The sequence below is a fragment of the Pantherophis guttatus genome, chromosome 10 (genome assembly GCF_059756535.1).
Source record: "Pantherophis guttatus breed Tessera chromosome 10, ASM5975653v1, whole genome shotgun sequence".
NCBI classification, from domain to species: Eukaryota; Metazoa; Chordata; class Lepidosauria; order Squamata; family Colubridae; genus Pantherophis; species Pantherophis guttatus.
Genome location: NC_142072.1, coordinates 30,506,202 through 30,526,612, shown reverse-complemented (window position 1 = coordinate 30,526,612; position 20,411 = coordinate 30,506,202). Strand labels below are relative to the sequence as shown.

Below are 20,411 nucleotides of genomic sequence, written 5' to 3'. Positions count from 1 at the left end.
ATCTTCGAATTTTAAATCCCTGCTCAGTCAGTCATGCCTTAGTCACCCCGTCTTGATTATTGCAAGATGCTCTACCTGGGGCTGCCCTTGAAAAGTACCTAGATGCTTCAATTGATTCAAAATGTGATGGCCTGCCTGCTTTTGTGCTGGCCTAGATGTACACACATCGCCTCTCCTGTGGGAGCTGCATTGGCTGGCGATTTGCTTTCAGGTCCAATTCAAGAAGCTAGTTGTCACCTGTAAAACCCTACATGGGTTGGGGCCAGGTTATTTGAAGGACTGCCTTTCTCTGGTCAAAACTCCCCGACTCACATCCAGAGTGAGGAGGCAGGAAATGTTACAGGACCCTTGTCCTAAAGTGGTCCATTGAGTGGGACCAAGAAGAGCCTTCTCCCTCCCTGTGGAACATCATTTCCATGGAAATAAGATTGGCCCTCACTTTGACACTTTCACACGGCCATAAAGACCTGGTTTTGCCAAAGGACCTGGGGACCCGAGTGGGATGGAGCTATTAAGTGGCTTATTTGATAGTTGTCAACACAGGGATGGAGGGTTATTTTTTTATTTTTGTCAGCTACCCAGAGTCACTGACAGTTTGACACCCCCAATTTCTTAGCTTCTTTTAGAAATGGTCTTAGTCCAGATAGGAGGAGAGTGTTAGGGCAAGAAGTTAGGGTGGGTGGGAGAAGGGCCACGTCTTTGGGGGAATTCAAATCTAGAAGGCTCTTTTTGTGGTTCCCCAAGGCAAGACTCTGACCCGTTTTTCCTGCTCTCTCTTCATGACATTGTCTTGTCTCATCCCCAACCCATGACCATGGAGGGAGTCTAATGCCATCCTTTCAAAGTTGATGCTTGATTTTCCTAGCCCATTCGGTCCCCTGAGTCTGCTACAGATCCCCTTCTCTGGGGCTGCTATGGCTGCAATAGATACCAGACAGCCAGCTCCTCTCGGCCTGGGGCTGGGCACTCTCTTGGAAAGGGAAGACAGCAGCATTCTACGTGTGTGTGTGTTGATACTTCTCTCATTTTCCACAGCTTCAGTTCGCAGAAATCTCATGTTGCTGTTTTTTATTTCCTTATATTTTACTATAATTTCCCAGGACACACAGAGAATTGCTAAGTGTCGTCCTATTTATCAGCACAGCCTCTGGACTAGCTTCCTACAATAACTATTGTCCAGGGAAAGAGGGTAGCTCAGTAACCCCTTGCCAGAAAGTGCTTGGTGAGGCCAGCTGCATTCAGTCAATCGTTGTTGTACACCTATGGAAGTGTGCTGCAGCACACCCATTTCTCCTGGGCAGATTTGGCCACCCGTTTTGCAGCATTATTTGGGGATGAAGCTCACTTGCCATCCATTTCACCTGGTGATCTCCTTCACCTATTGTACCTGTCCACCAAAATATTTTTACATTCAGGTTAGCGCTCTTTCAGAAAATTACTCCAGCTCTGCTCAGAAATTACCAGGCCCGGGTGGTGGAAGACAGGCCGTGTCTTTGGACATTGGGAAAAGGGCCACTCCTACTTCCCGCACACTTTGCAGCCCCTGTCACCTGTAGGATGGGCATCCTACAGGTACTAAATCTGCTATTCTAGCTCCCCCCCTCTGCATTTATAGATTGGCTGGCCTTCCCCTGGGAGGTGATGCCAGGGAGGGCAGTGAAGCCTAGAGGTCATCCAGCCCTCTCCTTGGCCAGCAGCTTTTGCTAGCCACGGAGCAAAGCCCAACCAGCCCTTGAGGTTGCTCTAGGTATGGGCCCCTTTCCAGCCGTGCCCGAGGACCAGTTTGGGGTGTGATGCAGGTCCCGGACTGGGAGCAGGGAGAAGGCGAGGGTTCCCTTTTCCTCCCCGCACGGCCCACCTTAAGGGGAAAATCGAGCGGGCAGCACTTTGGACTTCCGACGACGCCCGCTCGAACACAACCAAACGCAAAAAACGACGGCAAGAAGCCAAGGACGGCAAAGACACGCAGGCCGGCTCGGCTCTTCTTCAGACCACCTTCTCCCCCGGCAACCGCTGCTGGTCCCCCCCCCCCCGACTTCTGCCGCCGCCGCCGCCGCCTCCAATCCCGGGAGCGCGGCTACCTCGCCGGAGCAGCTGGGGCGGCGACCCCACTTCCTGGCCACCGCCCACCTGAGCCCCGCCTCTAAATTGCCCCCCTCCGCCCGGCTTCCTGGAAACGGGACGCTCCGAGCCGAGCCCGTAGCCTCCCCAGCGCAGGGAATCCTCGGGTTGTCCGCTCGCCGATCTCCGGCCGCTCTCGCCCCCTGGGAGGCCGCCACTCTGGCAGAAGGGAAGACGCTCTGCACGTGCTCAGAGACCCGGCTCCCCTTGGTTCCTCCTCGAGTCACGTGCGCACGTTGCGCCCGGAAGTCCGTCTTCCCGAGTTGGGGCATTTTCTCGAGTGGGACGCTCCGGCCGCTTCTTCGGGGGGCAGCCCGCCCGCCGCCCCCGAGAAGGCTCGGATAAAGAATAGCGGCGACCGTGGAGCATGTGCAAAGTACTTTGTCCCTCCCGCCGGCCCCCCTCTCCGCGCGCCGGCCTTCGGGGATGAAGGGGCAGGACTTCCCGGGCGGAAGGCGTGCCTGGCTCTGCGGCTCCAGCCCCTGCACCTTTCGGCCGAGCCTCTCCCGCCAGGCGGACGCCTTCCTCCGCTGAGCGGCCCCGCGCAGCCTCGCCGTCCCGGGAGATCGCGAGCGCGGGTGCCTGAGGCGCCGCGGACAGGGAAGCCGAGCCGGGCGTGGCAGGGCAGGCGGGGCGGCGGCGGCGTTCCGGTTGCTCCGTCCTCTTCGCATCCCGCGCCGGAGCCACTACGATGCTCCCCGCTGCGTCGGGCGCAGCCAGCCCCGAGTCGGACGCGCCTCTGCCGCCGCGCCCAGCCGCCGGGCGCCCCATCCTCGCCGGAGGTCCAGCCGGAGCCGGAGCCTGAGCCGGGCACGCTCGGCCGCGCCTCGCCCGCCTCCTGCCCAGGATGCTGACCTGCTGCCTTGCCCCGCGCCCGCTGCTGGCCCGCTCCTGCGCCTCCGCCGCCGCCGCCGCCGCCCTGCTCGGAATCCTTTGGCTGCACGCCTGCCGCGGCATGCCCCATGTCATCCGCATCGGTGAGCCAGGCCGGGGGGGGGTCGGGGCGGGCAGGGCGCCCGAGTTGTGGTCCCCGGGGCGGGCGGGAGCGCGCGGCGGGCGTCGGCTAGCGGGACGTTTCTGGCACGGGCAGGTTCGGGCTCCGCCGGTCTCCCGGCTGTGTCCCGGCCGGTGTGGTGCGCTGGGAAGACGGGCGCCGCACCGGCCAGGGCTGGGACCACCCGCGCGCCCTTGACGGGGAGCGCAGAGCCGGCCGGTGCGCGGAGCGGAGTTTGGCGGCGCGGCCGGGCGGAGTGCTCCGCGCCGGCAAATCCTGAAGGACTGCGCCGGGCCGCCGTCCCTTCTTACGGCGGCGGGGGTGACGGAGTAGCCCAGCCTATAAGGGGGGCCTGTGCCGGTCTGTCCCGACCCCCCTTTCTCCGACGGAGAAAGTAGCGAGGTAGAAGTCTTCGTAGGGTCGGCCGAAGGCGAGCCGTATGCCGGGGGAAAAGTGACCGGGAAAGTCGGGGCTGTCCGGGCGACTTAATTAAAACCTCCGCAGCCTCCCCGTTTTGCTCCGGGTCTCTTAATCCGCGCGGCTGCTCGGGGTTCCTCCGGCGCAAGTTCATTGTGTAGCCGAGTTCGGAGGGTGGGCGAATGCCAGCCTGTTCCCAACTCTGCGACGGAGCCTCCTGCCAGGGCCGGGCGCGGACCGCCGGCCGGGAAATTGCGGAGCCGCCGAGCCCTCGGCGAAGGAGAGCCCGGGCCGCCTTGGCGTTCTGCGGGGTCGGGCACCTCAAATGCCTCCAGCCAAGCGGGGTGGGAGTGACGGAGGGCCTCTCCCTTGTCCAAACTCAAAGTGCGTGTGGAAGTGTTTTTCTTCGTGGCTGGCGGGCCTGCAGGGCCGGTTCTCCTTTCTCAGGCTGTGCGGAAGGCGATGGCGGCCCCGGCCTTTGCCCCTCGGGCGGCGGGAGGGGGGCTTTCCCCGCAAAGGTGGGTTTCCCTGCCTTAAGCCCCGGACTCCATGCGGTCCACATGCTGCTGAGAAAGGCTCGCCGACCCGCCGGTGGTCCTTCCAGTCCCAAATCCATGAGCTCTTTCTAGCCTTGCCGTTGACTGTGCGTGGATCAAGAATTGACCTTCCTGTGCTCTGCAGTGGGGCCCGATCCTTTGGCTCGGCGCGCTTTGCTTGGGGCACCAGCCTAGAAGTGGCAAAGGGGCTGCGCGGGGCTTGCTTTGCCCTGATTTCAGGGTGGACTGGAAGGGCACAAGGCTGCTCTGGACCTGGGATAGTTCTTTTATTCTAACGGCTTCAGGCAAAGGAAGTCTCCTTCGGGCTGAAATGTTGCAAATGCAGCTGCAAATATTTTGGATGAGAGCCCTTCATTTTAAAAAGTAGGTTCAGATTTTGCTCCGAGAAAACACATATTGATTTTTGGGAGGATGGGTGTTTATTGTGTGTGTGTGTGTGTGTGGAGGGGCACAGGGTTTTTTTCTTTTCTCATCTGTTCAGTTGTGTCCAGTTTTCTGAGATTGCCTGGACAAACCCTTGCAGTCGTCTTAACCAAGGTTTTTCAGAAGTGGGTGCCATTGCTTCCTTCCTAGGGCTAAGAGAAAATGCCTGGCCCAAGGTCACCCAGAAAGAGTGACCTGAGGCAGGTCTAGAATTTGGGGTCTCCTAGTTTCTCATCTGGTGGCTTTACCACAGCACCAAATTGGCTCTGTAAAGGTTGGGTCATATAGGTTTAAATTTGGAATCTGAGAGGACTTTTTAGGAAGGGCAGTTGGGGATTTGATCTCACTTGATCCAGGTTAAGATAGTTTGGGGTGGAATTTGGTCCAGTGAGGGAGGTTTTACAGAAAGAAAAATGGATCCTTTGCGTGACTAGAGATTTGGCATTCTGCTCAGGTGGATCGCTTTCAGGGGCTCCTGCTGTTGTGGCTGCTTTCAGGTGCGCCCCAGACAGCTTCATCCATATGGGAGGAAGATTCTTTTAGTCATTGTCATGTTCCAGCTCTGTGTTGTTGGTGGTACTGGGTTCAAGGAGCTGATATTCCAGGTTTTTTTTTTTTTTAAATTAAGATTAATAATCTCTCAAAATCCCTTTTTGTCAAAGTGCAGAATGAAAAGAAAACTCAACAATGACAAGAGAATTTGTAATAACTGCAGCGGTTTCAGGTTTAGATCAAAGCCGGCCGTCTTTCTGATGCTTTTCTGCCATCTTTCCTTTTCTAAGAAATGAAGAATTTCTTCTATCCTGCATTCTTAATTGGTTTCCTTCTTTTATAGGCACATTTCAAAACAAAAGGGCCATAAAAAGTTGCATTTAAAAACAAAGCAGCTCGTTGAATTTTGATGGAGCTGCCAAATAAATGGCTATGAGCTTTGATTCTGGGCAAAACACTATAGAGGTGTAAGTGTTTGTGGATTTTTCTAGTTGTTAAATTATTTTTCTTTTCTCCAGCAAGACAAAGCATCTCTCTATTTTTCAGTTGTTTCTAAGAAATCTTGTTCTCTGTGACTAAATCAACTCAGATGTTTTTATATTTGGGTTTTCTTGTAGAATGTAATTTTGAGCATAATCCTTTTTAAGTACCATTTGTAATGTCTGATGGAGAAAATGTAATTGCTGTCACAGGAATGGAGGCAGCAAATCCACACATGGCAGAGTGGAATAACCTAATTGACTTAAGTGCTATTAGCTGGTGTCACGGAGGAAGCTTCTTGTATTTGGTGAGTGCTTTGGAAATCACCCTGTCTGGTTCTTTGCGGGAGTATAAAGCCTCTGGCTTGGTCAGGACCTTGAAGAGAATTTCTCGCCTGCTCTTCTTCTTTACTCCAACTTCTGCGCCCTCCGACAGCAACACAAAAGGGGCCGTTTCTCGCACCGTCTGCCTCCTTGCACTCCTCCACATCAGAAACCATCAGAAGAAGGCAAAACTCTGGCAAACAGAAATAGCAAGAGCCTTTTTAATTATATTAAGCCTTGAAATGTCACATTTGATATTTTGATAGCTGAGGCAAATAATTAAGCAGATGGAAGCTTCGGCTGAAAATTATGCCTTGTTAAAATGGGTCAGATATTTGTGGAGTCTAGAAAGGGGTAGGAGGAAGAAAGGGAAGAAAGCCATCTCCGTATCCTGGGCAGATTCGTAACCTTGGCAAGAGGCGTGTCACGGCAGCAGCAGCAGCAGCAGCAGCAGCAGCAGGCCCCCTTGTGTTCACCCACCGCGGCGTCTCCACCTTTCTCTGCATTGTGCTTCAGACTGGAAGGGTCTGGAGCCCAGCCAGGAGCTCTGGCGAGGCCCTTCTCTTCTGGAAGGGCAGCACGGCCGGCTCAGGCTGTCGCCTCTTGCAGGAGAGGCATCTGCTGCTGCGCCATCTCCTGCTACTGCTGTAGGGAGTACGGAGACGGGATTGTGTAGTGGGCATCAGTAGCAGCTGGAAAAGGGGCCCCAGTTGTGAAACATTCAGGGTGAAAGAAGAGACGAGGCAGGCTGAAAAAGAGATTGTCCTGCCTGTTGTTTGGATAACGCACAGGGCACGCAGGAAGAGAGGCGTGTTGGTGTTTGTGGAAATAAAATACCTCGTTCGTTATTGATGTACACATGATCAATTTCAATTCATGTTTCCTTGAAAATGGGTTGATTATTTTCAGGATTTTTCCTGTTTGGAGGATTTATTTTCTGTCTCTTTATTTGTTCAATTTTATTTATTTATTTGTTCAACTTGTATGCCGCCTTTCTCCGAAGACTCATGTTGTTTCCCTGAAATTTTCTTACACATTAATAATAATTTCACTGTTGTTTTAATAACATCCGTTATTAAAAAGAAAAAAAATCTGTTATTTAAAGAAAAAAAAGTCTCACAGGCTAAAATTGCGATTAAGAACTCACCGAAATTCAGCTTTTAAGTGGAAAGATCAGAGAAAATAAATCAGGGGGCCAATGGTGCCTGTGAGCTCTGAAATCCATAGCATAGGAATGTCGGCTCTGCGTTTTTTGTGTCAAGGCAGATCTCTGAAGGGGAGCAGTTTGAAAATGATAGATTTTCTCCCATATCTGGACCAGCAAAGGGACTCAAAAGGCTCCCTTTGTTTTTCATGCAGTATTGAATTCAGCACTGAAATTTGTCCCGCTACAAACCTGGGTCAGTGCCTTGAAAAACAATGACTTGGCTTCCATTCGGCGGAAGCATAATTGAAAATCAATATTATTGAAGTCAAGCTGGCGTGGAAATGTTTGTAGAAGACTGGGGTGCTCAGGATAATTTTCCGGGAGGGCAGTTCCACTTCAGAGCCGAACTAGCCAAAGTGGAAGCGGAGCTAGCCTCTCCTCTCCTCTTGCAAGGCAATGGTTTCCTATCTCTGGGCTGCTGCTGGCAAAGCCCTTGCTCTGTGTGCCGCTGAGGCACAGTCCTTTCAGAGAGGGAAGAGAGACCTGGCAGGCTGGTGTGTGTGTGTGTGTGTGTGTGTGTGTGAGAGAGAGAGAGAGAGAGAGAGAGAGGCTTCGTTATATGGCAGACATAGCCTGAAGAGAGTTGGGTGTGTGCTGGTCACCCTCCCACCTGCCCCAGGCAACCAGCTTGAGACACCCCCCTCCCCCAAAGGCCTGGAACAGATCACCTAGGTTAGGAAACGTTACCTTGAGGAGCTGCTCTGCTAGCTCCAAGTGCTTCCCAAAGATATTTTGAATCCCAGCACAGAGAAGGTAGCCAACAGAAGCAACATTCTGGCTACTTGAACAATGGGAGAATCTGGAAACATCCTGTGATTTATTTTTTTTCAACTGTTGGGTGATAGTGTTGGAAAACAGAATCTTTGAATGTGGGGGAAATTGCCTAATATTTTAAATGCTGAAATAAATGTAGACTTCCCACAGACTTTTCATCCACGAGGAAGAAACTAGGGAGAAGATGAAGTGGTGCTTAATCTGTCGAAATGAAAGGAGCCATTTTTCTTTTGTACCTGCCAATATTTAGATGTACTGCCTGGATGCTGCTGATAATCCTGAGGCAAAAGAGTCCGATTTTGGTGAACCACCAAATTAAAGCAAATCTGCAAATGAATCCACAGAGGCCTTTTCACAGTTCTTAACCCCTCCTTGGTATGGACACAAAACTGATGGAGTTTATAGCAATAATGAACTGGGTTCTCATGTTGCACACATTCCTTGCGCATAAAAGAGCCCAGAAGAACCTGGAAAGTTGATGCAGAGTCCTGTTCACTGTTGACATTCTGACTCCTTTGGGGAGTTATAAATTTAGAGGAAAGTCCCAGCAGGTAGTAAAATTGTCTTTATCTGCAAAAACTGAGGAGCAAATTCACGGGTTCCTTAACACGAGCAGATCTAGTCCTGCCCGGGGGGGGGGGGGATTGATTTCTGATCAGGTGAAGATCAGAATTTTTGTATTTTTATGGAGATTGTGAAAGCAGCTTTCTGAGGCTGATGCTGGTCAAGCTTTGAGCCGTTGGTCAGCCGCTCCAGGTGCTCTTATTTTGGTATGAAGGCAGGTGGGGAAATGCTGGCTAGCGAGATGAATGTCAGGCTAAAGCGTCAAGAGGGCCTCTTGGTAGCCAGCGGCTGTAGTGACTCAGTCCTGATTCTGCAGCCTTCAGGAGAAGAGGCAGCCAGCTTTGAGACGGAGTCAGGGCTGCGGTGGGAAAGCCGGCTACTGTTTTTTCAAAACCAAACAGCTGCTTTCTGCAAATGGCTACGGCTTCATTCTAAGTATGCTGTGTTAGGCTAGTTGCTGAATTTCATGGCCTGAAAGCTTTTTTGTGCACAAATCTCAGGTAATTTCTGATAGTCTAGCCAAGCTCTGTGCATGTATACATGAGTGTTGTGTTCCCATCCTTCGTGCTATATAGAAGAATCTACCTCATGAGGCTGGCAGTGAATTTTCACCATTTCTCCCTAGTGAAGCCTGTGTTTTTGTGTTTGTAATAAATCCTTGGTTCGACTGTGGCTTAGAGAGCTCTGCAATCCACTCACAGATTAATGTGGTCCATCTTGTCCTTTTAACGTGATTCCAAGTCCTCTCCAGCTCCTAGTTTGCCAGTTGAGATGAAGCTGATCTATTGCAGAGCCCAGGGCAGGTTTTGAATCACAGCAGCTGCTCCAGCTGCCGTGGACAGTCAGCAGAGGGCAGGTGTGTGTCAGCTCTTGGTTGGCTCATTGCTTCTTGGCCTTTGGCTAACATCAAGTGTCTCATACCTAGGCTGGTACCCTGTCTCCCACTCCCAAAGCAGCTCAAGACAAGATGCCCTCAAGTCAAGCTCAACGTCTGGAGACTGGACTGTTGGCTTGGCAGCGTCTGTTGTGGCCCAACTTCTTTTGCTGCCAGGATGCCACTGGCCCAACTTGCTATTTCTTTACAGAGATGGGCAGAAAATATGCCAGACTTTCCATGTTTGCCACCTAATATGGTGCATTTCTAAGCTCTTGTTGCAGAAACAGGTTCGGTTTTTAGGTAATTGTATTTTTTTTTTAAATTTGATTTATATGCCGCCCTTCTCTGGAGACTCAGGGCGGCTTACAAGGTGTTAAGCAATAGCCTTCATACTTTTATATATTTATACAAAGTCAGCTTATTGCCCCCACAAACTGGGTCCTCATTTAACCTACCTTAGAAAGGATGGAAGGCTGAGTCAACCTTGAGCCTGGTAAGATTCGAACCTGCAGAAATTGCAGGCAGCTGTGTTAATAACAGGGTGCATTAAACCACTGTACTACCAAGGCTCCTTGAAACTCATTTTATTTCTTCAACTCTAAACAATGCAGACCCCCTCTGTACTTTGCAACTGCTCAAAAGTTTGTAGAACCAAGGGTGACAGAAATGAGAAACAATTTGAAAAACATGGGAGGAAAGCCCCAAGAGATTCTGGCTACAGAGTTGAGCCACCAACCCCCATAGTAAACATTTTGCAATTCCTCCTCCCGCACTCCTCATCAAAATTGTCTTTCTACATATGGTGCTTTCTTCTGCTGTTCAACTTCTCATTGTCTGGACACAAAGCACATTTTTTCAGGTCATGTGTCCACATTCCTTCCTCAAGATTTTGCACATGTGAAAGAGAATCTGAAGAATGGGAATCCCTGTCTATTGGATATTACACAGACTATGCCAAGAATATGGCATCCAGCTCTGGGCTCTACTTTTTAGGAAGGGCTTCGACACACTGAACATGTGAGAAAGCAGCCGAGGGAATCCTGGAAACAAAAATGTAATGGTTGGAGGTGTTGGGTCTGCTTAGCTTGGAGAAGACCTACTAGCTGGACCTGAAGGGCTACCATCTAGAAGACAGGGCAGAATTCTTCAGAGTTTTTTCCAGAAGACAAAACAAGAAAGAAGGAGCAAGGAAGCAGAATTTGCTTGCACATCTGAAAAGGTTGCAGAGGAATAGACTGCATTGGGACTGTCCTTTGCTGGAAGTGTTGGATGATCATCTGTCAGGGATGCTGCTGCTGCTGCTGCAGGGGATTCCTGCACTGGGCAGAAGGTTCGACTAAATGGTCCAAGATGCCTTCTACCCCCTCCCCTCCTGCACAATTTTGTGGCTCAGCAAGGGTCAGAGGCTGGGCCAATCCAGGTTTTTTTCCCCTCTGTGATCCTCTGCCCCCCCCCCAGACTTTGCTTGCTGGAGGGAGGATCCTGGAGGCCCTGGGAGCCTCAACTAGACTATACTCAAGCCCAGGCTGGGTCCCCCCCCCCCTGCTGAAATCTGAAGTTCTGACTAAATGCCTTCCAGGTTCAATATTAGCTGCCACCCTTGCATTAGAAATCTTGCTGCTTTCAGAGGCCCCTTTTTCTTTCACAAATTTGTGGTGCAAAACTCCCAGTGTGACAACTTAGGTAATGGATAACAGTAACAGAGTTGGAAGGGACTTTGGAGGTCATCTACTCCAACCCCCCGCTCACACAGGAGACCTATATTAGGGATTTGAACTGCCGAACTGCCAACATTTCTGATCATCAAACTCAGCATCCAGGTGTCCTGGAACAACTTGTCCCTTGAGGGATCTGAGCAGCCCATGTTTCAGCTGAGTTGGGTGTAAGAGAGTCGTGGCCAGAAAGTAATTGGTAACCAGTGCTGGCTGCTCGGTTTTCAGAAGTTACAAATAGAAGAACAAAACTGAAGTGCATGTGGTGCCCAAATGAAGATGAGCCTTATGGAGGATATCTTGCCACGTCTTGGACTTGATGCAGTCAAGGCTAAGCCCGGACAGTTTATGCAGGTCCGTTTCTTTCTACTACAGTACCTGAAGCTCCAGCAGCAGCAGGGCATAATCTTAGTTTATGTATTCTCATTCAGCATGTGATTGAATCCAGCCAGTATTTTTTTTATACAGCTGAGGGACTCCTGCAAACAGAGATTGTGTATTCCAAGCATCTCAGCTGCCTGACCAAGAATTAATATTTCAAATTGTCCTATAATTCCCACAAGCTGCTCTAGGATGAGTTTCTCGAGTGAACGTTTCAATGTTGCATCTTTGAAATCATAAAACTGTTGCCATAAGAGGCACTCTTATCCGCAAGGCCAGTTCTGCTTTGTCCAGATTATTAGCTGGAAAAGCTGGGTGAAGGGGTTCTCCTTATTCATCTATCCACATTTTTCAAATCACCTGGCTAAAAAGGGGCTTGCCAAGATTGATTGACTTCATCTGAGAGCCGAGGTGGCACAGTAGTTACAGTGCAGCACTGCAGGCTACTTCAGCTGACTGCTAGCTGCACTTCAGCAGTTCAGATATCACCAGGCTCAAGGTTGACTCAGCCTCCCATCCTTCCGAGGTGGGTAAAATGAGGACTCAGATTGCTTGGGGCAATGTGCTGACTCTGTAAAACTGCTTAGAGAGGGCTGTAAAAGCACTATGAAGCTGTATATAAGTCTAAGTTTTATTGCTATTGCTATCTTCCTCTGAAGCCCACCCAAAAATAAGGCCAGTGGATCACTGCGGTCTCCATTGGTTCTGGCTTCTCCTCCCAGGATTCGGGTGAAGGAAATTCTCTCCATTGGGAAAACCATCGTAGGCTGGCATTATACTATTTTCATTGCTGCAAAGAGCTCTTTGCTTGGATTGTAGTCTGTACTTGGGCAAATTCACTGCAATTTTCCCAGCCTGCATTCTTTCTATTTCATTGCTGACAATGTTGCTTCCTTCCTGACTCCATTCTGCATCCATGACAGATATAATTGCCTGGGGTGTCCTTCTCCCCACAATTAGTTATTGTCAGCCACTGAAAAGTCTTTCCCTGCTGTTTGCTAGTAGCGCAAGTTTAGAGTAAGCATATGATATAGTGAACAGGTTTGAATTATGGAAAAGGAAAGAAGTCTCTGCAGATTTTTCTCTGCTAGTCGTTGCCGACTCTAGGAGATGGTGCTCATCTCAGGGGTGAAATCCAGCAGGTTCTGACAGGTTCTGGAGAACTGGTAGTGGAAATTTTGAGCAGTTCGGAGAACCGGTAGCGGAAATTTTGAGTAGTTCGGAGAACCGGCAAATACCACCTCTGGCTGGCCCCAGAGTGTGGTGGGAATGGAGATTTTGCAGTATCCTTCCCCTGCCACGCCCACCAATCCACGCCCGCAGAACCGGTAGTAAAAAAAATTGGATTTCACCACTGGCTCATCTCCAATTCAAGACATTGAGCCATTGTTGTCCGAAGATGTAGCCAGCATGACATCGTGGAGTGGTGCTTTCTCTCCATCGAAGTGGTACCTATCTACCTACTTACATTTGCATGCTTTCAAACTGCTACCGGTAGGTGGGCAGGAACTAGGCGAAAACTGGTGCTCACACCATTGTGTGATTCTTGAGTCTTGAACCCAGCTATCAAGCTCAGTGTCATAAGCACTGAGCCATCATGCTGCCTAGTGAATTACGGAAAGAGGTATGCAAATACAGTAGAAAAATGGAAAAATGGATAAGAAATGATGTGCAAATGCTGATAGAACTATAGTAGATAATATGATAATATTTGAGTTACAACCATTCACTTAGTGACCGTTTGAAGTTACAATGGCACTGAAAAAAGTGACTTATTACCCTTTTTCACACTGTTGCCCTGTGGTCATGTGAGCAAAATTCAGATGCTTGGCAACTGGAATATATTCATGATGGTCGCAGTGTCTTCATATGATCCCCTTTTGCAACCTTCTGATAAGTCAATGGGGAAGCCAGATTCACTTAACAGCTGTGTTACTAACTTAACAACTGCAGTGATTCACTTAACATCTGTGACAAAACTCACTTAACAACTGTCTTGCTTAGCAATGAAAATTTTAGACTCAGTTATGGTTGTAGGTCGAGAGCAATCTTTATGTCCATATATTATGAGCAATGAAAATAGTGTAAGAGGTCCTTTGACTTGCTTTGTGATATAAAAGTGAGATCTGAGCCTGTTTGTATGGTTAAAAGGAGAGAGACTGGCTGGATGAGAGATGAAAGTGACTTGAATACAGAATTGTGTAACCAGCTCAAAAGAAATCAGTTAGGCGATTTGGCCAGAGAGAGAGAAGATATGAGGATGAATCCCAAAGTATGTACATGAAGGAATATGCGATGGGCCAATAGCAGGGCTATCCACATGAAGCCACAGTAATCCTGGATCAGCTCCATCTGATCATGACATTCTTAGACTTCCGCTTCCTCTTGATGTTGGGTGGCAGCAATGACAGGGGCAAATAAGGACATGGGCATGGAGGCATCTTCAAACAAATGCTGCCTTTGCATACTTGCATCCTGATAGATGTAAGTAAGTTGGGCACAATGATTTGCATAATGATGCACATATGGCTGTTTACCCCCTCCACCTTAGCAGACTCCCAAGATCATGAAATAAGGAGAACTTTTCTGACAGTGAGAACAATCAAGCCATGGGACAGAAGTTGCCTTCAGAAATTGTGGGAGCTTCATCACTGGAATCTTTCAAGAAGAGACTGAACTGCCATTTGTCAGAAATAATGTAGGGTCTGCTTGGGTGGGGGGTTGGACTAGATGACCTGCAAGATCCCTTCCAACTCTGTTAATCTGTATCTGTATCTGAATCAAGAGGAAGAGGAAGTCGGAGAAACTCATGACTGGATCAGATTTTTTGATGGGATCTGGGATAAAAAATAGGTGAGACACTAAATGAACAAAAGATATCTTAGGAAGTGGTGTATGGACAAAATAGAAACAAAGTTGGTTTGCCAGGATGGAGTGCCCTGACACTGGCTTCTTGCCTTGCCCGGTTGCTCGTTGCCAAGGACAGCCTCACGATGTCACCTGGTCTGTTCCAAAAACTCTTGACTTGTGGTGCAGAAGTTATGTTTTCCATGTTGTGCTGGTCCAAGATTTTCCATGCCAACAGTCTGGGGAATCGAGACCCCTTTCATCGAATTAGTGAGTTCTGTTCCACAATGTTATTTTGGCTGAGAGAATCCCAACTTTCCCATATTTTATTCAATATATTTTGAATGATTGCTTGAGGTAACCACATATGCATACACAGGAAAAGATTTTCTCAAACACCAACTCTTCAATAATAGTGGCTGGGTCAATTGACCACTAGATAGTAGCCAAAAGACATTAGTGGTCAAGAGATTGACCAATTGACAGGTTGATAATCACTTTGGAAAACTGAAAGGAAGGAACCTGAGAGTATCCCAACTCTTTACATTCTCTCTCAGTTGCAAGAACGCTGATGCGGCAGCCTTATTTGGGCAAATGTGTTGCAGTCAAGAGAGATAGTCTTTGTTGCAGTCTATGCTTGTTAGATCAAGATGATAATATTTCTTTGAGGGAAATAAATACATTGGATAGTGAATGCCAAGACAGTAGGGCACCATCACTACCCAGATTCTATAGAGGTATCGGTGGTAGCCTTTGACTTTCAACCAGGTTAAACCATAAATCACTCTTTTTTATAGAAAAGAGTGCAGCGTAGCAATCCAGAAAGCAGCATCCCCTGGTCCCATTCTGGAGATGCAGAAGGGTATCTGATGGGAGGAAGCAGATTGGAAGTGGCTGTGTGGGTAAACTCATAGGGAGTTCTGTGGAGTACAGGTAGTCCTCAATGTGTTTAGACATGCAAATGCTGGTAGAAACGTAGTGGATAATAAAGGTAATGCTTGACTTAACAACCATTCATTTAGTGACTCTTTAAAGTTACAATGGCACTGAAAAAAGTGACCCATCACCATTTTTCACATTTACAACCATTGCAGCATTCCCATGGTCATGTGATCAAAATTTGGATGCTTGGCAACTGGTTCCTGTTTATGATGGTTGCAGAGGCCCAGGATCATCTGATCATCTTTTGCGACCTTCTGAAATGCAGAGTCAATGTGGAAGACAGATTGACTTAACAACTGGTTTATTAACAATTGCAGTGATTTCACTTAGCAACTGTGGCAAGAAAAGTTGCAAAGTGGGACAAAACTACTGTCTTGCTTAGCAACAAGCTCAATTGTGGTCATACCTGTGTTGCAGAGAATGCTGGTGTGAGCTACTTTCTGTTGTTTCCCTTTTTATCGTATGCTTTTATTTTCTTTGGCTTCTTGATCTTTATGATGCCTATCTTGAAAGAGAATTGCATGAAGAGTAAGAGGACTAGGCTGGGGGAGCCTCCTAGATAAGCAAGTGGGGGCTGTGGGGGGCAGAGCTTCAGTCAGCTTTGCTCGATGACCTTTTCTTCTAGAGCTTGAGGTCCTGGCTAGGGGGACCCTTCTCCCTTGCCCAGGCTTTGGCACCATGGTTGGAAGCTGCAGTTGGTCCCCCTTGTATGCTTGTGGGAGGGCAGGAACAGCTCTTCACGCTTAATACCATGTAGCCAGAAACTCCTGCTTAGACTTAGAAGCGGCCAGCCCAGGTCAAGCCTTCATGTCCACCATGGGTATCCCTGGCTGGGATGCTCTGGGCTCCTCTGCCCCGAGAATCGGGCAAGTGAGAGGAGCCCCACCTGGAACAGCCTGTCACCAGGCAGGATGGCTCCTATTGCAGCTGCTGACTTTTAGAAAAGCCATAACCCCTGAGCAATCCAGAAGGAGAATTCATTTAAGATCTGGCACATTACTTGCATGCCTATTATTAATTTATTTTATTATGATGAATTATGAAAGGGCTTGACAGTTTTAGGAGTCATTATTTCTATATAATTTCTGTATTGCTGTTTGTTTTTCATTCTACACTGCCATGAGTCCATGTGAAATGTGGCAGGGCATAAATAAAGTAAATAAATAAATATTGCTCTTCTCTTTCTTCCTGATGTTCAAGAAAAGGCTGGCCACTGAGTGGCTTATTGAAAAATCGTGATTTCACTTCTGTGATTCCGGGTCTGCCTATGGCTGCTGCCGCCGCTGTGCATGACAAGGGGACAAATCTATTCAAGATCTATTTCCTTGAGGGATCCGGTCAGCCCTGCTTTGCTCGTAGGAGTCGATTTTGCTTTGTGATGTTTGACTGGAAAAGAAAGGCTGAAATGTGTTTAAGAAAAACAGACAACGATTGCGCATTAGCTGCTTGGTCATCCCTTCTTGCTTTTATCAACTAATGTAATTACTTGAGAAAAATCTTTAAGTGGTCGATAGCCATTTAGTTTTTTTATTACTTTTAAAGGAAAGAACTCCCATCCTGAAATTGGCTAAGGAGTGTAAAAGTGGAGTAGTGGAGTAGCAAAGGGAGGGAATAATTTTTAACAGAAAGTGGGTTTGCAAAATGGAGTAAAAAGAAACCCGAATTTCTTCTACCAGTGAACGAGAGTTATTTATTTATTTATTTATTTATTTTATTGAATTTCTATACCGCCCTACTCCCGAAGGACTCAGGGCGGTGCACAACCATGAAATAAAACACATAGATATACAAAATTTAAAATCGAATAAAATGAATTAAATAAATTTGGCTGAATTAGTACCTGTAATTTAAGATACCCATATTTTAAAATACATTAAAAAATTTAAAATTTACACTTAAAAGGGAGAAGATTTAGGTGAGGCCAGCTTGATGAAATAAAAGCGTCTTCAACTCGCGGCGGAAGGTGCGCAGATCCGGAATCCTCCGTATCTCTGGGGGGAGCTCGTTCCAAATCGTAGGTGCCCCCACAGAGAAGGCTCTCCCCCTAGGGGCCGACAGCCGACATTGTTTGGCCGACAGCACCTGGAGGAGCCCTCTCTGTGGGAGCGTACTGGTCGGTGGGAGGCTGTTGATGGTAGTAGGCGGTCCTGTAAATAACCAGGTCCTAAGCCATGGAGCGCTTTAAAGGTGGTAACCAGAACCTTGAAGCGCACCCGGAAGACCACCGGGAGCCAGTGCAGCTCGCGCAGGAGGGTTAAAAGATATTAGAGAGTTAAAAGATATTTAGTATGTCTTTTAGGAAGTCTGAGTTCAGTACAGCCCATATCTAGATTTATTTATTTGTTAGATATTTATTCCACATTTTTTTATGTGGGATAGACGGCATCACCAGATGGATTTGTAACTGTCTAACAAACTTCATTCAACATACTCCTTAATGGTACTGCATCTAAATGGAGGGAAGCGTTCAGTGGGGTACTTCAAGGTTCTGTTTTGGGGATCTCTTCAACTCTTCATAAATGATCTAGATGAGGTGATAAAAGGGCAGCTCATCAAATTTGTGAATGATGCCAAGCTGGGGGTAACTGAAAGGCAGACTCAAGATTCAGAGGGACCTTGACAGACTTGAGCATTGGGCCCTATCCAACAAGATTCAGTTCAGTTCTGTGCAGGCAGGAAAAATCAAAAGCACTGGTATTAAAGAGGCAGTACCTAGCTCAGCAACAGTAACTGAAGAGGGATCTAGGTGTCCTTTTGGACCACCATTTAAGTCATATGAGTCAGCAATGTGCCGCTGCTACTAAAAAAACCCAATGCAGGCCTAGGCTGCTTTTTCAGCTCTACCAGCTCCTATAATTTCCTGGTAGAGAGCAATTTCTGTGCATCTGTCAGCTTTTTCCCATCTTCACTGAACAGTTGAATACTTGTTCTGGTTTCTTCTTTTTATTCTGGACATATCTGAAGAAACATTTTCTTATTGCTCCTAGAATACCTGCTTAACATCAGTTGTAACTGTCCTGATCTTCTCTCTCCAAGTCTGGGGTACTTTGGGTGCTCTTCTTTAACTACATGCCTCACATGATACCTTCTGAAAAACTGTTGTTCAGTTCATCACTGGCTTTTTTTGTCTACTACTCTTATTTTTTTTATGCTTTCCTCCATTTTCTTCTTTGTTGGAATGTTTCTGATTCTACTTTTAGTATCTCCTTTTTCCATTCCTTTCTCCTTGAGGTTATTTTCCCATTTGCTTCTGTTGTGAAATCATGCTTAGCAGTGCTGATTCAAAACTGCTTTTTTAAAGTCTTTAGCTTCCTTAGATACCAGGAATTTTGGCATTATGTGGTCAGTCTCATTCTCCCTAATACATACGCTTCTCTGTTGCAAATTAAAAATTCACTCATCATGTTTACTTCCTGAACTCTGTGAGTTTTATTACAGAGACAGCGAAGGCCATGGACTTTCTAGTTGTATGGCTAAGAGGCCCCGTGTTAACAGTTGGGTGTTTTTGTTTGTTTTTTTTATTTTGATTTATATGCTGGCCTTCTCTGGAGACTCAAGGCGGCTTACAATGCATTAAGCAATAGCCTTCATACTTTTGTATATTTTATACAAAGTCAGCTTATTGCCCCCACAATCTGGGTCCTCATTTTACCTACCTTAGAAAGGATGGAAGGCTGAATCAACCTTGAGCCTGGTGAGATTCGAACTTGCAGTAATTGCAGGTAGCTGATGTTAATAACAGTGCTTTAGTCTGCTGCGCCACCAGCAGACTACAGCTGGAGACTGAATGAGCATCAGTCTTCAAGGTCCCTGCTTCTGGCTTTTCTCTTCCATTTCCAAAGAATTCGATGTGAACCAGTCTTGGTCAGGCTTCATGTCTCTGAAAAATCCAGAAAAAAGATTTCTTCTGTTTGTATAGCCCATCATTTTCTTGTAGTGTTTGCCTAGCTCATCATTTCCTTTTCCCTTCTCCTCCGTGGGCCAGAAAGCGGGCCAAGAAGACTTCCTGAGCTCCAGCTACCTCTTGAGTTTGTGGTGACTCAGTTTAGTCCTGGTTGAAAGGCCATAAGAGCCTATAGGACTGGAGAGACTTGATTGGGGCAAGCTGCTGCCATGTGTAGGTTAATAACGTTTTATTGTTCTATGACCAATCTGCCTTTTTTCTTGGCATGAAGCATTAGGGAGGGACTAATGGGTGGAACTCTTTTTAGACCTTCTGAAACTGATTGAACAGGTGAAGCAAAACATCAGTAATCAAGAAAGTGGGACTCTCAGCTGTGGAAGCTCCCGTGTCCTTGTGTCTCAGTCCAAGAGCCAGATGTGCGTGTGTGCAGTGGGGACGATGCTAGGCTAAGAGTAGGGACATGTAAGGTCACAACCACCTTCAGCCCTGAAAACCACCTTTTAGCTTCGGTGCAGGTTCTTAGCTTCCCTGGTTATGTGGAAAAATAGGAGGAGGAACATTTTGCATGCCCCCTCCCTCCCTTAGCTCCTGTGCAGAAGTCTGAATGAGGAAACAAGCAAGCGTGACGAACCTCCCTAAAAAGAAGCCACTTCAGACCATGAATGCCGAGGTCTTCTGCTCCCATCGGGCGGCCTCTCTCCTGCTTCTGGTTCTGGCCTGGGGCCGGGATCTGTTTTGCTTGGTTGAAGGTTTAGCTGAAATTGTGTTATTGTTTGTTCTGTGTAGTTGTACTGAAATATTAATGTTGCTTTGGATTTTTGATTTTGGAGTGGAACCATTTCTTTTCCCTGCTGTGTGGCTGTTTTACATTTTGAGTACCTGGCTTCTGGGGCCAGATCCATTTCTCCCAATTAGGAAGAAAGCAAATTGCACACTAAAAGCTGTAACCCAGCCCAATTTGCATCTCATTATCTGTAATACGGTCCATTATGAATTCACATTTAATTTTAGTACTTTTTTTTGGAGGCGACGCACAGCCTAATTAAATCTTTCCCTTAATCCAGATATCTGCCGCTGCAGCTTTTCTGCTTCTCCCCCTCCCAAATATAGCCTCCCCCACTAAAATGCCAGCTGAGACCCAGCAGGAGAGAGCTCACCTGCAATATTCCAGTCAGAAGCCACCCTTACAAATGCTTTTAAGCTTTGGATCACACCCTCGTGATTCTCCTCATAGATCCAGTTAAATGTTCTTTCTTGTCTGCTGCTCGCTCACTTTGAATTGCAACCAATCATTGAATTTGATTTACGGATGCAGACAAACTGCAAGAGTTTTCTTGATGAAAAGTCTAAAGCATCCTTTGCCCATCCCTCTTCCAACCCTTTGTACAGCTGGGCT

General features: G+C 47.7%; 1 protein-coding gene across 1 annotated transcript in view; it reads left to right on the top strand.

The window, feature by feature from the left end:
* Positions 1–2,373: 2,373 nt before the first annotated feature.
* Positions 2,374–20,411, top strand: part of GRIK3 (glutamate ionotropic receptor kainate type subunit 3) — a 397,845-nt gene continuing 379,807 nt past the window's right edge. The window contains exon 1 of the mRNA XM_034413166.3: positions 2,374–3,098. Coding sequence (XP_034269057.1) covers positions 2,969–3,098 — 130 coding nt within the window. The 5' untranslated portion in view covers positions 2,374–2,968. The remainder of the gene's footprint in view (positions 3,099–20,411) is intronic.